The sequence below is a fragment of the Centroberyx gerrardi genome, chromosome 14, assembly GCF_048128805.1.
Source record: "Centroberyx gerrardi isolate f3 chromosome 14, fCenGer3.hap1.cur.20231027, whole genome shotgun sequence".
Classification (NCBI taxonomy): Eukaryota; Metazoa; Chordata; class Actinopteri; order Beryciformes; family Berycidae; genus Centroberyx; species Centroberyx gerrardi.
The window spans coordinates 22,262,545-22,278,246 of record NC_136010.1 but is presented as its reverse complement, the minus strand read 5'-3'; the positions used below and the strand labels follow the sequence as shown (position 1 = coordinate 22,278,246).

The following is a 15,702-nucleotide window of genomic DNA, read 5'->3' as shown; positions in this document are numbered from 1 at the left end:
CATCTTGCATATGAGTATGATGGTCACTCACAAAAAAGCTGGAGATTGTTGGTCTTTCTGGTTCTTTGTGGTGCCTTCTGGTTACCAGAAGTAGCCTAAACTACTTTAGCTGCTAATTTTAGCTCTGGTAGGCTAAACATGCAATGTTAGATAGCTAGCCTAACTAGCCCATCACATCCAAAGAGCTGTAAGCCACTTAGCTAGCTAGCGTACCAGAATTTCCTACGGGATCCATAAAGTATCTATCTAGCTATCTAGCTAGCTAGCTACAGTAAAGCACAAGTTCAAGGTAACGTTTTCCAGACGTATGCTTATGGGTTATATTTGGGCAAAATGAGATACATTTCTACATCCATTCATTTTGAGTATGTTTATATAACCACCATCTGCTCTACACTTACTTATATCCCATTCTTCTTTGATGTAGAATCTACTTGTAAGTAAAAGTAAAGCAAAAGTTGTCATTTTTGTGACGGCTGTTGTAACGTTATCTTCAGCCATTTTGCATCCATGTAATCAGTTAATAATCACGCACCTGCTGCAGCTGGCTGCCCAGTGTTGCTCTGCTCAATGATCTTGAACTGGGCTCAGAAGTGCATCACCCACACACAAACCAATCAGAATGTTCTTTTCTATTTTTTGCTGGGTTACTTTGATTTCAAATGTCGTTAGCTAGATTTATTATAAATAAATAAATTGAAATTGTAAATGAGGGGGATTTTGTGACAAGTCAGAGTATGGGAAATGTAGTGGAGTATTAAGTAGGCTACAATCTTAAATATAATGGAGTACAAGTACAAGTATGCCTTTACAGAATTAATCAAGTTAAGTACAGATAAGTTACCCAATAATACTACATATGTAATGAAGTATTTTTGCTTAGTTACTTTCCACCCATGGGGCCGTATCCACAAAGCTTCCTTGTACTAAGAGTTGGTCCTAGTGGTGAAATTATAAGAAAACTCTGAGAGTGATGACGTTTTCTAAGAATTTCCCCTTAAAAGTAAGACTAAATCTTAGTAAAGATAAAAGCTATTCACAAAGCATCTTAGCCCTTAAAAGAGCTCCTAAGGTGGAAAACTGTTAAGAGTAGAGAGGAGGACTTTTAGGAGCTTATGAGTTTCTTAAGGAGAGGAGGAAATGGCTGAAAGACGCAGAAAAGACGCATTAATGCTATTGTTATAAAGTCATCACAATGTTAAGATATTTAGCAACAGGCAAACAGTGCAGCAGTGATAATTTAGGTTTATGCAACCACATAGTAGAACAATCACACAAACAATCACAGCTCCTTCACAGCCTCATATTGTGACGCAGCCTATTTAATTCCCACTGGACGTGCGCACCGTGCACCAGCAAAACAGCAGCTATGGATATAGTGAGTTTGCTCTGTATTGTCTGGTCACTGATGGGACACACGTCCGCATCATCTGCAATATACTCATGTTCAAAAATCCTATTCATATAGGCTTGCCAATATAGTCTATAAATTATAGCCTACTAATACTACTGAGTCTTGAGCCATTTTCACCAAATCTTAACATCAAATTAGTGAAGTATAATAACATTACTGCATTCGCCCAAATAAAGAATGCGTCAGCTCTATTTTTATTTTATTTTTGATAGTATAAGCAAACCACGCGTTTTGTTGTGTTTTATCTTGTGTGATTCCTTGTGTTCATTCTGGATGACAAAAAGAGGCGTGTTGATTTTTCTTGATCAACCAATGACAGCGTCCAAAGAGAGCATCACACCTAGGGCACTTTCAATCTGAAAACAGTGCGCACCGTTTTTCTACGGTTTCCGGGTTGAACGTCATGTTTCCTCGAAACAGTATGAAACGGTGTGCAACAGGCTTTGAGGTACGTTGTCTCTCGTTTGGTGGGTGTGTCAGAGGTGTTACCCAATCAGCAGCGACGTGTATATAAACCCCGCTGTATTAAAAAGGCAGTGCGCACAATGGTTCCAACAAAAGTCCTTTACAAATGCGTCTGCTGCAGCTTGGTGTCTGCAACAATTGAACTAATTAGAAGAAATGTTTGTCGTAAGTATTTTATGGTTTTAAACCGATTTCATCAGGCTCCGAAAATTCTTCGAAAAGAACGCAAAGTTGGCCTTCTCAGCTACCATAGCTGCAACGCTTGCGTAACACAACAGGGTGTTCAACGCACCACCGTTTCCGTTTAAATAAACGTTTTGTTACGTTTTGTTGGGGCTGAACGCGTCCCTAGCAACGGGGTCAAACTCACCTCCTCACTAAGATAAAAGTTCTTGTCCATTCCTTGCTCAGAGTTGCTCTGAGAACTTTCCTAAATCACTCCTAAGCTAGGACTCCTTGCTAAGGAATTTTAGGCTAAGAGCTCTCTGAGAGGATTCTCAGAATGTTTGTGGATACGGTCTCTTTCACCCTCTGTCAGTTGGTTCCTTTCCTCGATAGTTTCCCGTTTTGCTCCTCCTCCTCTTCCTCTCCGTCACTAACATGGAAATTCTGTTCTTTCGTAACCAGACTGTAAAGGCCAGTGACACCCATGTGGTATTTGTTATCTGCCAAACAGAGCGGGCAGCCAAACACCCCCGCTCTGTGTGTGTGTGTGTGTGTGTGTGTGTGTGTGTGTTTGTGTGAGAGAGCAAGAGAGAGAGAGAGAAGTGTGTGTGACAGATGGATAGGGTAAGTGTGTGTGTGTAGGGGTTCTTTCATGGGCAATAAGGGACATAAGGGCGGGGCAGTGTAACAGTGACCAGTGTATGTGTGTATCCCATTAGTATTGTCCCCTTCTCTTCTGCAATCCCTCCTTCTCCTGTATCAAAATGACACAAACCAGCAGCCGGACGCTGGTAAATTTGCACTGTGGCTGTTGAGTCTTTCTATTTTTCACAACCAGTCATCGTTTGGAGCTTTAAGCGTGTTCCAAAACATCTAGTCGGCATAAATAGTGAAAGTGGCTGGAAAAAAAAACACCTCGTTTCCATCTTTCCCTATATCTCTCTCTCATTCACTCAGCTTTTGATCTCCTCTGCTCAGTAAATTGAGTTTCCTGTCTCAAGCAGACGGCCATTCCATTATCTCCTCCACCTCCTCCAGGTTGTGTTTGTCCCTCGCTTTCTTCCTCCCATACCATCCCTCCATCTTTCCATCCATCCACTCCTTGTCTTCCTTCAATAGGCACTTAATTCATTTAACTTGTGTGTGTGTGTGTGTGTGTGTGTGTGTGTGTGTGTGTTAGATGCAGTGATCAATACAGCAGATGAGGATCTTTCTCCCCTCTCATGTCCTTGGCTCGTGTCTGGCATTGTCTGGGACATGTCATCAAGCCCCTGGAAACCACACACACACACACACGCACACACACACACACACACACACACACACACACAGACCACCTACCCCCATTCCTTATTAATACAGTTTACCGTAAGAGTGACTCAGCCTCCCTGACTGGAATACAGAATACCAAGGAACTGCTGCACGAGGGCAATGCACGCGCGCACACACACACACGCACACACACACAAACTTGCACGGATCAACTGCTACCTGACAGCTTGACAAAAGCTGCTAAAACGGCTTGTAAAAACGGTGGTGTATGTCAGAGAGAGAGACAGTAAGAGAAAAGAGAAAAGAGAAAGAACAGGTAGCAGAAAGAAGAGAGCGGCAGACAGAGAGTGGGGAGGACTGATGAAAAAAGAGAGAGAGGGAGAAGCGTTGAGAAGATGTATAAGGGTTAAGAGTTTTATCCAATTACACATCAATAAATCCAGTAAGGCAATTAGAGCCATTACACTTATGAATTCTGCTCCTGCTGCTTCCATTCTCTTTGTAACACACACACACACACACACACACACATCCTTGTACTTTTATCCTTATGACGACCTTCCATTGATTACATTCATTCCCGAACCCAACCTTAACCCTCATCACTATATGCCTAACATTTACCTTCACCCTTCCATTAGGATTAGATTTAAATCAAATCCCAATTGAGCTCTTTACCCTAAACCCAAGTCGTAAGTCTAAACTAACCTTAACCCTTACCATAACCAAACATAATACTAATTTTAACCATAAACCAGTTCAGCACAGGATATCTTTGATAGCTGGCTTCAAAAAAACAAATGATGTCAATCCTGGATTTGTTGCAATTACAGCCCGCCACATAAAAGGGGCGGTGTGGGAAATAAATATCCAGTTGCACGCAACATGGACAAATCCAGAACAGCATATTTTTCTCATGAAGAAAAAACTATTATAGTGAATAAATATGAGCGATACAAAAACATTATAACAGCAATTTCACAAAATGATGTTGGGGAAAAAGGACGTACAGAATAAGGGAACAAAAAGGTTTCTGCCAAAGTGAAAATCTTTACTTCAGCATCCAAACTATGGCTGTGTGTGTTCTGCTCCACCACTGCATGTGTCCCTGCATGTAATGCACAGATGAGTAACACAATAAATCAATAGAAAGAGCTCCATCAATACCTGCACATTGAGGCTGTGAAAAGATTTTCTATTCACAAAGTCTGCCTCATGTTCGGGAACATGGATGCAATCTATTGCACCAATCACTTTTGGGAATTGTATGAAGGAATATCACTTAATATGCAGCAGTGAACTGTATTCATTATTGATAGCTGTAATCAAATAATGTACAGTAAGCTACCTGCTATTTGATAGAAGCCAGAGTGGCCTGGAAACACTGCAAACACATCAAGCAGTTCTCTGAGAGGTTCGCTGAGGTTTGCTGAGGTTCTCTGCATCACCAGCAGCCTACAGATATGTGCAGGTACCAAAAGACACAGGATGATACATACATACAGTCTGCGACGTGGCTTTGACGTGTCACATTTTATTTTAGCGAGATAAGGCTCCAGAAGCAGAGAATCTGTTTCTCTGATCTGATAGATCATCAGGGAAAGTGTTGTGATGGACTCTAAACACCCCGGCCCTTCTTACTATCCTTTCTTACTGTCAGCGCTTATTGGTGAGGAGGTGGCTTTTTATATGTTTGGATCTGATAGCCTGAACATAGGAGGTTAGGTGGGCCACCAAGTTACCGTGGTGATGTACCCTGTGTAAAAGTGAGCCATCTTGGTGACACTGAGAAACCAGGGTTAAGGCCAAAATTAGCTCGCTAATCCACTAATCTGACTTCATGAGACCGGCCCCTAAACCTAACTGTCACCCTAAACCCAAGACCAGACCCTAAACTAAACCCTTGAAGAAGTGAGGATCGGACAAATTGACCTCACTTCGAAAACATGTCCTCACTCCAAAGGTCTAAAACTGTTTCTCACAAGGATGGAAGTACAAGTACACACACACACACACACACACACACACACACACACACACACACACATACACACACACACACACACCAGTCATGACATAGGCCTCAATGTCTCTGTGTGCTGATGTCGCCCCCTAAAGGAGTCTCTCTGAACAGCACTTCACTCTGCATGCTGTTAAAGCTGTTTGAAAACAATTACAACACAAATATCTGCTCAGTACTTCATTAAACTACCTGCAGACAACGTCACCATCAACATCTGTATTGTGTGATTCAACAGCACCAACCCAAACACAAGGCACGATTGGCCTATTGTGATTATTTTTTTCAATTTAAGTATGTGCCTAATGTGTTCACAAAAATATGATGTTGTGTACACAGTGTGTGTGTGTGTGTGTGTGTGTGTGTGTGTGTGTGTGTGTATCAGCAGCCGCTTCAGTCCAAAACATGCAGCTGGTTGGGCCCATGATCATTTATGCATGTAAAGACACACATATGCCACACACACACACACACACACACACACACACACACACAGACCTAAAATTTTTACTTTTGCTACAGAAACTCTGACCACATTTCTGCCAGTGGAAACCACCACTAAACACTGTGACATTTGCTCATTTCTCTTCACCTTTATAAGATTTTACCTTCTTTACTGTAACGGTTGACAGTAAAACCTCTAACCAGCAGAAAAACTGTATCCCTGCACATTGTATTGCACTGGTTCTGTTTTGTGAAATAGTGTGGATGAATTCAGAGCATAAGCCAAGTGTTCAGGTTTCCATTTGGCTCCTAGTTTCATCTGAACTCTTTGTTTCTCTGTGGAGCCAGCAGTGCAACTCTTCTCTGTATTATTGCTGTGTGCTGAGTTTTGCTCCTTTTATTTTTCAACACTTTGTAACATTGAAGAAAAGTGATATACATATAAAGTCATACATATAAACTTCATCATGAATTATTAGCCAAACTGGTGTCAGATGAGTGCTCTTAGTCTTGATAAATTCCACAGAGTCAGAATATTGTTCTTTATCTATAAGCAGGAAGGAGACACTCCATGCACAGTGTCTTGCAATACACTACACTTTTATTGCTGAGCTGGACTTCTGACTCCTCTTTAAGGGCCAAATGGCATCAGGGGGCCCTAAATCTTACATCTTATCTTTTTCTTTTTATATGTTTGCTTTCTTCTCTTAATGGGACATTCCAGAGATAACAGACTCTAACAGACACTGTGTGTGTGTGTGTGTGTGTGTGTGTGTGTGTGTGTTAATTAATGCGTCAAAAAAGTCTGAGGACACTTTCAGTTTAATCAAAAGGTTGTTTACTTTCAGCTGGTCAGTACAAAGCCAGGTTTCAAAAGAATTCATTTCATCTAAATAAAAAAACGTTTGTAAGGCCTAAAATGTATCTAAAATTTTTACTTTTGATTTCAATTTAAAGGAGGTCAGAATAAAACCAATAACACAAGAAAAGCCTGTGCAGCGCAGCCCTGCGCACGTCTTTACTCTTTGTCTTGTGGTGTTTATTACAGCACTGGTCCTCTTCTGTGAAATGAATTCAGATCAATTTGATCTCAACTCTTTGTTTCTCAGTAATTTGACTCTTCAACTCATACAGCAGCTGAACAGGATGTGATGACTTGAAACAAGGTGACCTCAGACTAGTTTTAAATAGAAGGTACAGAGGGTGGACAGAATAATAGAAACACCTAACATCTTATGAATATCAAGTATCTGATAAGGAGCAGAGCCACCGTTTCTTCAGAACAGCTTCAGGTTTGTTTTTTTTTTTTTAAAGGGTTGTACGAGGTGGAAATCTACTTTGAACTCTGCACTTCATAAATGTCCATAAAGGTTCAGCCTGGTGCTCATTCTGCGACCGTATGCGTACCTTAATCACAAAACTGTATAGCAGAAAATATTACAATCAACTATTGAGACACACACAAGTTGTTCAAGTGAATGAACTAGAGACGTGAGTTCCAGTAGAAAAATATGCAATTTGGTTTATTTTCATTAAAACCAGATTTGTTTATTTTATTAAAAATCACCAATCATTAGGGGAAGAGGGGCAGAAGGCCCAGACCCATCAGAGTAAAAGGGGCTCTCAGAACTCAGTGCACAACAAAACAATCTACACAGTGATTTTATGAGTTATAATGATTCAATGTCTGATAATTAATACTTTCATTAATAATAATTAATACTTAACCGCAGTGAACAACCAAACCTCAAGTGATAATTAAACTAAACACTGATGCCGTCTCCGACCCACACCAGTGGACCAGCAGAGAATGATTGCATATAGTAACTTGCTGTAAGTCTGTTTATACGGAAGCTAGCCCAACGGTACAGATAAAAATGGCCGCCGCTCCGACCATCCAGGAATGTTGATTTGAAAGGGAAAGACTGTTCTATCCATTCAAGTTCTGTGCTGCAAACATACCATAAGTGTAGTGGCAAGTCCTTAAATTGGACTTCTGCTCAGACCACCAGTTCAGAAACTACAGGCTGCTTGCTTACAGTTTTTTACGATTGCTTACACACTAAAATGACACATAAAGCACAATTATTGAAACTGACACTCAGAGAGCAAAACCTCAGCCCAGATCTGCACAACTATAAGCACATTCTCAGCCTCACACTTTTTGCAAAACACTACACACACTTCTCTACATTAGACACAGAAATCTAACATGATGTCACTTCTTTGCCATTTCAAGGCACTGCCTTTCAAAATACCACACCTATAACCAATTGATCAAACACGGCCGTCAGGTGTACAGACACTTAGGTGCTTAATTGTAAACTCACCAATCAGGCGTAAGCACTATAAAAAGGCAACAGGTGAGTGTACCTCTCTTCAACAAAAATGGAAGGCAACGTTGCAGTGCTTTCTTTTTTGTCTCCACAAATGTTTTTGCTGTGTTTGTGTACTATATTCTATTTAGAATATGTTCTGTTCTGCTTTTCAGTGCAAAATGCAACCTTTGGAAATGCATGGATGTATTGACTGATTTTACAATGTGGAGAGAAATAAATATTTTCATCAGTGTGCAGTACTGGCCTTGTGTGTTGTGTTTGGTCAATATATTCATGTACTTTACTCCAACAATATCTCTGAAAAAATCAAACCCAGACTATATCATTAGAAAAGTAAAATGTTAAAAGTGTTTTAGATTGAGCACCGCAGTGTAACTGATTCAAACAGAATCAGATTGTATGAACCATGCGTGTGCGATACGGTGACAAAATTGTTTTTATAAATTGTATAGTTTTGAATGAAGTGTTTCATTTTGCAAAAGATCTTGTTCTCTAGAAGTGTTCTGCTACTTGTGTGGTTGTGTGAATTGTGTGTAGTGTTTTGACAAAATGAGCCCTGTTTCCAAAATCGTGCTTAAGCAATCGTAAAAAACTGTGAAGTGCATTACACACAACCAGCCTTCACCAAACAATGCAGCTTCCAAGTGGCTAGCCAGAAACAGGCAGATTTATACTCTCTCATTAGCTCACAGGTGACAGTGATTACCTAACGAGCAGGTCCTACCTGCCACAATTACATTCCAGGTTTTGTGCCCCTTACACCTTGTTATGCATCTTTGTGCGTTGGCCTTGGATACAAGTGGTTTCCAAACAGCACCCCCATCATAAATACCAGCTTTGTGAAACAACATACAGTATTTGTTGAGACTGTGTCACAGAGGTTGATTGAGCTCAGTTGTAATTTTTGAGGCTGTAGTTTAGTGATGTTTAGCAGATAACCTGTTAAGTGTCCATCTATCCCTGTTAATAATAATAATAATAATAATAACTTAGATTTATATAGCGCCTTTCAAGAGACCCAAGGATGCTTTACACAGTGAGGCAGACAAAACAAATAAAACAAGAGACAGAACACAGAAAATAATAATAGCAATAATTGGCGGGGATGAGAGAGTTAACTAGAGGCCATAGGCCTTGGTTAACAGGTGGGTTTTCAGGATTTTTTCTGTTGGTGAGCTTCCACTTGTGACAACTGTTGCTCTTTGTTGATGCAGTTTGTCTGTGCTCAGCATATGATGGCAGGATTTTTGAGATCAGTCTCAAAAATCCTGAAAAAATCCTTGCCATATTAAATCATTTTGCAGTTTTTGTGACTGAAGCACCTGCATGTCAGGCACCGACTGTTTGGTCTCTTTGGATCTCTGTTGTTGTTTCATGTTGCTATGGAAACTCACATAAAACTGGTGACTGTCACACCTTTTTTAAAGCAGACACATAATGCTAATTGGCTTTCAACTTAATGTGACTTGCCTGCCTTTGTAATTGTGATTTAATTGCTTCAAATTTTAAGTCCTTTTCATGTGGTGTTTCCATTATTCTGTCCACCCTATATGTCAATGACCTGCCTGTTGAAATGAAACAAACAGGAGAATATATGAGGCCATAAATCTCTCCTCCTTTCCCCTTTGAACTTTGGTTGTTGTGTGTGCAGCTAGTGTCATACTTTCTGTTTCTTGTAAATTGTTCTGTTTCTCACAGACACACACACACACACACACACACACACGCACACACACACACACACACGCACACACACACACAGACACACACACACACATCCTGGGCGGGCATTCATTTCAGTTTCAGTGCTGCATATATATATTCCATTGTATGAGTTTGAGTTAACAGTTGAGCTGAGTGCACACTGCATAACGCACCTCCTATAAACCAAACATCACTCAACGCCCGAGGTAAGTGACTATGTGTGTTTATGCAGTGTTGGGCAAGCTACTTGGAAAATGTAGTGAGCTAAACTAACAGTTACTCTACATCAAATGAAGCTTCACTACATTGAAGCTATCCCTCAGAGAAATGTAGCTAAGCTACGGGCAACATGGCAAAAGTAGTTTGCTACATTGAAGCAACTTTTTTTTAATTATTTTTTTTTACATTGAACCAACTTCATGCCAAATCAATGTTATCTCAGTGAGCAAGAAAAACAGGTCAGTCAAACAAATAGGCAGGCAAAAAAATGTTCAGTTCAATTGTTTATTATAAAACAAGCTGTGCCTTTGCAAGCAACTGGTCTTATAACAATACCAATTTGGCAACAAAAACAAACCAAAAAAACATGTGCTCCACATAATAACATAAAGCAAAGTGTTGAGAGTGTGTCTATGTTTGTCTATGTTTATCTATGTTTGTTTGTGTGTGTGTGTGTGTGTGTGTGTGTGTGTGTGTGTGTGTGTGTGTGTGTGTGTGTGTGTGTGTGTGTGTGTGTGTGTGTACACCTGCACCAGAGATGTCGCAGGCATCAGCCCAAGGATTGGCAAGTGATGTCACCGTCGTACGGAAGTGCTTCCGTCGGCTACACAGACACAATTCCTCCGTGTATGGCGCTGGCGTCACGTACCTATCCTGAGCAGTTTTATTCCAGACCACAGCAGAAAGCTCCGCTGTGCTTGAGCTATAGAAATGCTTGGGGAAAATGTAGCTTTTGTGCACGCTACTGCACTACTTGATCAATAAAACAGCTTCGCTACTGAAAACGCTATTTGATTCAGGAACAGTCGGTCTTTAACATTAGCTGTGCTGGGGATCTGCTGTCACTACTGTTTTCCCCACTTATATAATTATCTACAAAGAGGCAAAATTATTTCTTGAAAAGTTAAATCCAGGACACAGCATGAAGAAATCTGGGTCTCATTTTCCTTGATTGTAAATGTTAGAAATCTGACTTTTAGATGAGGTTTTAAAAACTTAATTAAAAAAGCACTGCTTTGTTAATGAAGTTGTTGACCATCCTTGAACTTCTATGAAGGTTTGTGTATTAAAAATACTACCACAAAGCGCCCTTTGGGCGCTTCTAACTTGTGGGTTTGCCTCTATGGCGCGGAGGGCATGCGTGGAGGGCGTAGCCATTGGCCCGGGTCCACGGCGGGGCCCAGATGCGTGGTCCGTGCGGGTGTGTACCTGGTTGATCCTGCCAGTAGCATATGCTTGTGTCAAAGATTAAGCCATGCAAGTCTAAGTACACACGGCCGCTACAGTGAAACTGCGAATGGCTCATTAAATCAGTTATGGTTCCTTTGATCGCTCTAAAGGCCCTGACACACCAAACCGACATCAAAGAACCAGCGGCGACGAAGGCCGAGTGTTGCGTCGCCTGTGTCTGTTGTTTTCGCATTTCACTCAAACCAGTCCTCAGAGCATAAATCTAAGTTCCTGTCATCTCTAATCTGATGCTTCATTATTCTTTACTGTTTTCTTTTCAGAGTACCGTGTTTTTCTTGAAGATGGCAAACAGAGGTAGGCAAACACTACTAGATACTACTTTAGATACTTATGGACTGCTGCAGTTGGAGTACTTTCCCAACATGAAAAAAATCTTCAAAAAAATCATTTGACACTAGAGCAATGAATTTTAACTGTGAATCTTAAATGATTTAAGTTACTATTCTATGAATGTTGAAAAAAAAAAAATCAAATTGACTACCAATGAAATAAAAAAAGGAGGTTAAGCGACTGTGAACACAACATTTAGACCAGAAACTGTCATGTACATTACATCCAGATACAAAAATATGTGAGGACACATAATTGAGAGGATTTAGATGCTTGACAAACAGATGTAGGCAAATAGCCTACCATCTAGAAGCATTATGAACGTCCTGTGCACAGCAGTGCATACTTTACTCAAAGAAATATATAGGCCTAGTATTTTAATTACTTCCTAGAAAGAGCACATAAGAGTGTACTGGTCTCACTAGATGTAACTGATATCTAGCTATCCAGCAAGTTAAACACTTGACTCAAGAAATCCACATTAGACCGGAAGTCGTTTTGGATGTTTACTGAGCCAGTGTGAAACTGAAAAGAGACGCAATACAAACATTGTAATTAGAAATTACCCATGTGTCAATAATAAGTCCAATACAGCCAGGAGATCATAAATCCATGTACAAATACAATACGCAAAAGTAAATATGTTCTTTGCAGGTAATCAAAACAATTTACCAAAAAACGCGCTCAACCCTCAGTTATTTATGTGGGTGCTGAATCCTCAAAAAATGTGTAACGAAATACTCCAGGACAGCGCTCCAATTAATTAATTTATATTTATTGCGGCAATAAATATAAATTAATTAATTGGAGCGCTGTCCTGGAGTATTTCTTTGCAGGTAATCACCATACATTCTTACATAATTCCCATCATAATTCCAATCTTCTTAAGATACAAATCAATCTCCATAGCATAGGTATATTTAACTAAACTATGAATATAGCTGAATATAGCTAAACATGTGTGCTAGGCCAACCATGTGCTAGGCCAACATCAAATTGCAGTATTGCATTCATATATAGTTCACATCATTATTAACATGGCAACTCACAGACAATGCATCCAACAAGGCTTGAGAGACGGATGGAGAGGTTTTGAAGCGGGCAGGAGCACACTACAGCCCTGCTGCTGCTTCCATTGTCTTTGGGCAAACAGGAACTGATGTGAAACTGGAGGTTATGTGGTACAGGAAGAGATGTAAAACAGAAAGTGATGTAAAGTTACCAAAATAATGGCTCCAAGAATTTCCCAATCCAGCACAAAGAAAGAGACTATTCCCTGAACTTTAACAAACTGCTGACTTCTATAACTGATAGCTGGAAGCTGCACAGCCCATAAAGGCAACGATGCATCACCTTCAAGTTAATGAGTAGAGCTCCTTGAGGAGAAGATCAAACCAAATAATTCCAGTATTCAGATACTTATGGACTGTTGCAGTCTCAACGTGAAACAAATCTGAACATCATTTGACACTAGAGCAATGGATTTTAATCATGAATCTTACATGATTTATGTGAGTTATTATTCTATGAAATTTGGCCCAAAAAAAGGAATAAAAAAAAACTTGACTACCAAGCATAATACAAAAAAGTTTGGTGCATAATCTTCTCCTTTTCGTTTCAGATAGAAAAGGTATTAAAGCGCAAGGTAAGTGAACCGTGAACACAACATTTAGAAGTAACCAGAAACTGTCATATGTTACATCCAGAAAGTTTACAGATGCAATGATTTCAACTCAGGAAAAGTTTGATGTTGATTTCTAACACAAAGAGCATCATTTTTTTTTTTTTTCAGTTTTTGATGGTTAGATGGTACAAAGCTTGTGTGAGAACTGAACCTTCCACTTCAGACAGAATTTCAATCTCTGGGAACATATCAGTGTTGGAACTTCAGCACCCGGCAGCAATGGAAGCACAGAGATTTTGACTAGTTTGGCAAGTAGCTGGCTGGCTACTGTCTGACAGACTATGGGACACCTGATTAACTATGCATATTGTCGACAAATCAGAGCATTCATTAAAACCTGGGTATTGATGACATCATTTACACCAGGAAGTAGATTAGAATTCTAAATGAGTTTGATTCTGTTGACAACCAGAGGGAGTGTTTCAAATTTCCACAATGCTGACTAATTTGGGTAACTTTAGATTAACAGGTCTTTTATTAAATTACACCATGACATGAGAAATGCAATTCTCATTGCACTGGACCTTTAATGTACAGCTGTTGTGAAAGCCACCCAAAAACAGAATTCACATCATGTTCTTCATCCAAGTTGAACCTACAATTATTAAAGTCTCACTCAAATGCAGAAACAAGTGTGAAGACACATGATGGAGAGGAGGGAACAGTTGTTGAGATGCTTGGTCTATTTATTACATTACAAATGCAACAAGGGATTTATCAGTTTTCTATAACAGGATGTTTTTCCTTAATAAATTACAATACAATACAATTGTAATCAAGTAAATATTTTTTGAACAAAAGAGGGCAGGCAAACTTTTTCAACCTTGAGCTCTTATGAAAGCACAGTGATGGAAAGGATAAAAAGTAAGAATACATGTGACAATGTAGTGTCAAGCAGCCTCAAGCAAACAGTTCATGGATAATCATCAATCAGGGAAAGATGTCAGTCCACTGAATCAATGAGGCACCGCAGTCACCAGTAAAATGGGGTTTATGTAAAATACACTTCATGTTAGAAAGAGTCATTCTTTTAACACGGTCAAAGAAAGCTGAGGTTTAGGTTTTTAGCTCATGCTCTTCCTTCCCTCACAGATTGGTTTGGTGCTATCTTGCATGCTGCTGTTTGGGAAAGTCTATTACAAATGAGGGTGGAGACCTTTGAGAAACAAGGGAAAACCTGGCCAAAGTGGTGATTTGGTTAATTATTATAATGCTTTCTAAAGCGCACTGTAGAAATTTTTCAGATGATGGGTTTTAGGAACAAAAAAAACCAAAAACAAATAAAACAAACAAAAATAAAAGAAACATACGAGAGAGGAGTCTTTGCCCTTTGACTTGGCCTGCAGTTACTGTATAGCACTGCTTCTCCTTCACATGGGTTCCAGTGGGACAGGGACAAAGGAAACGTGGCATTTGAAAGCCTTGATTGATAGCAAGCTGTCACCTGACTTGCTGTAAACACTGAGTTTATCAGAATATCATAAATTTAAAAGTAGAATTTCTACTGAACTACAGGCTGTTTGGTTGAAATGAGACAGTTAAAACAACAAGAAGAGAGACAACATGGATACTTCCTTCTCTAGTCATCTTTGAGCTGAAATATAATGCCTTTCTCTTTGCAGCCGGTGCAGTTGCACGAGCAGGTGCAGACGTGTCTGTTGGTTTACCTGGAGCACTGGAAATGATTGACACCTTTGACCGGCCCGGTGATGCTTTTGCTGCTGGAACCTACGCGGGCACAGACTCATTTGCCCATGCATTTGAGGATAAACCTGGGCAGCGCCTTCCCAAGGCAGGGCTGTACGCTGCTGCAGGAGTGGGCCATGCTCGAGCTGAATGGAGAGTTTTTGATGCTGAGGCCAAAGGGCCCAACGCAAGCGCAGGAATCGGAGCCTCCAGTGCGTCTCTCAGCGCCAGAGCATTTGCCAAAGCAGAGCTGGCCAGTGCTTCAGCCACTGCTGGTCCAGTGAAGGCTACAGTTGGTCTGTCAGCGGACACAGGGGTTGGTGTTGGTGCGACAGGTGTAGAGGCAAAGATACTGGGAACAGGCTTCTCCATTGGTCGGAAAATGGGCGTTTCTTTGTTCGGCACTGGGTTTGAGTTTAATTTGTGGTAGAAACTGCCTGGTTTTGTGCCAAATACATTCCCTTATTTTGTCTGCGCTTTGCACTTTCTTTCAATTTCATCCATAAAACCTTGGTTCCAATTTTCCAAATGTGCAGTATTTGTATGTCTACACTGGACAATAAATTTTGGCAGTGATTAATGATTTTTCTGTGTTTTACTGACATCACCACACAACACCATTTTGATCCTTAAGCTGGCATGAAGAAATAACAGTTGAGTAGATAATCAAACTCATCTGAGGTTTATTATCATCTGGATTAGTTTACAA

The 15,702-nt window shown here is 40.2% G+C and overlaps 1 protein-coding gene across 1 annotated transcript; it reads left to right on the top strand.

The window, feature by feature from the left end:
- The first annotated feature begins 11,559 nt into the window (after positions 1-11,559).
- Positions 11,560-15,489, top strand: LOC144542334 (uncharacterized). Its single transcript, XM_078288528.1, has 2 exons — positions 11,560-11,587; positions 14,930-15,489. Exons 1-2 carry the CDS (start codon positions 11,575-11,577, stop codon positions 15,421-15,423), a joined length of 507 nt encoding a protein of 168 aa, XP_078144654.1. The 5' UTR covers positions 11,560-11,574; the 3' UTR covers positions 15,424-15,489.
- The last annotated feature ends 213 nt before the right edge of the window (positions 15,490-15,702 follow it).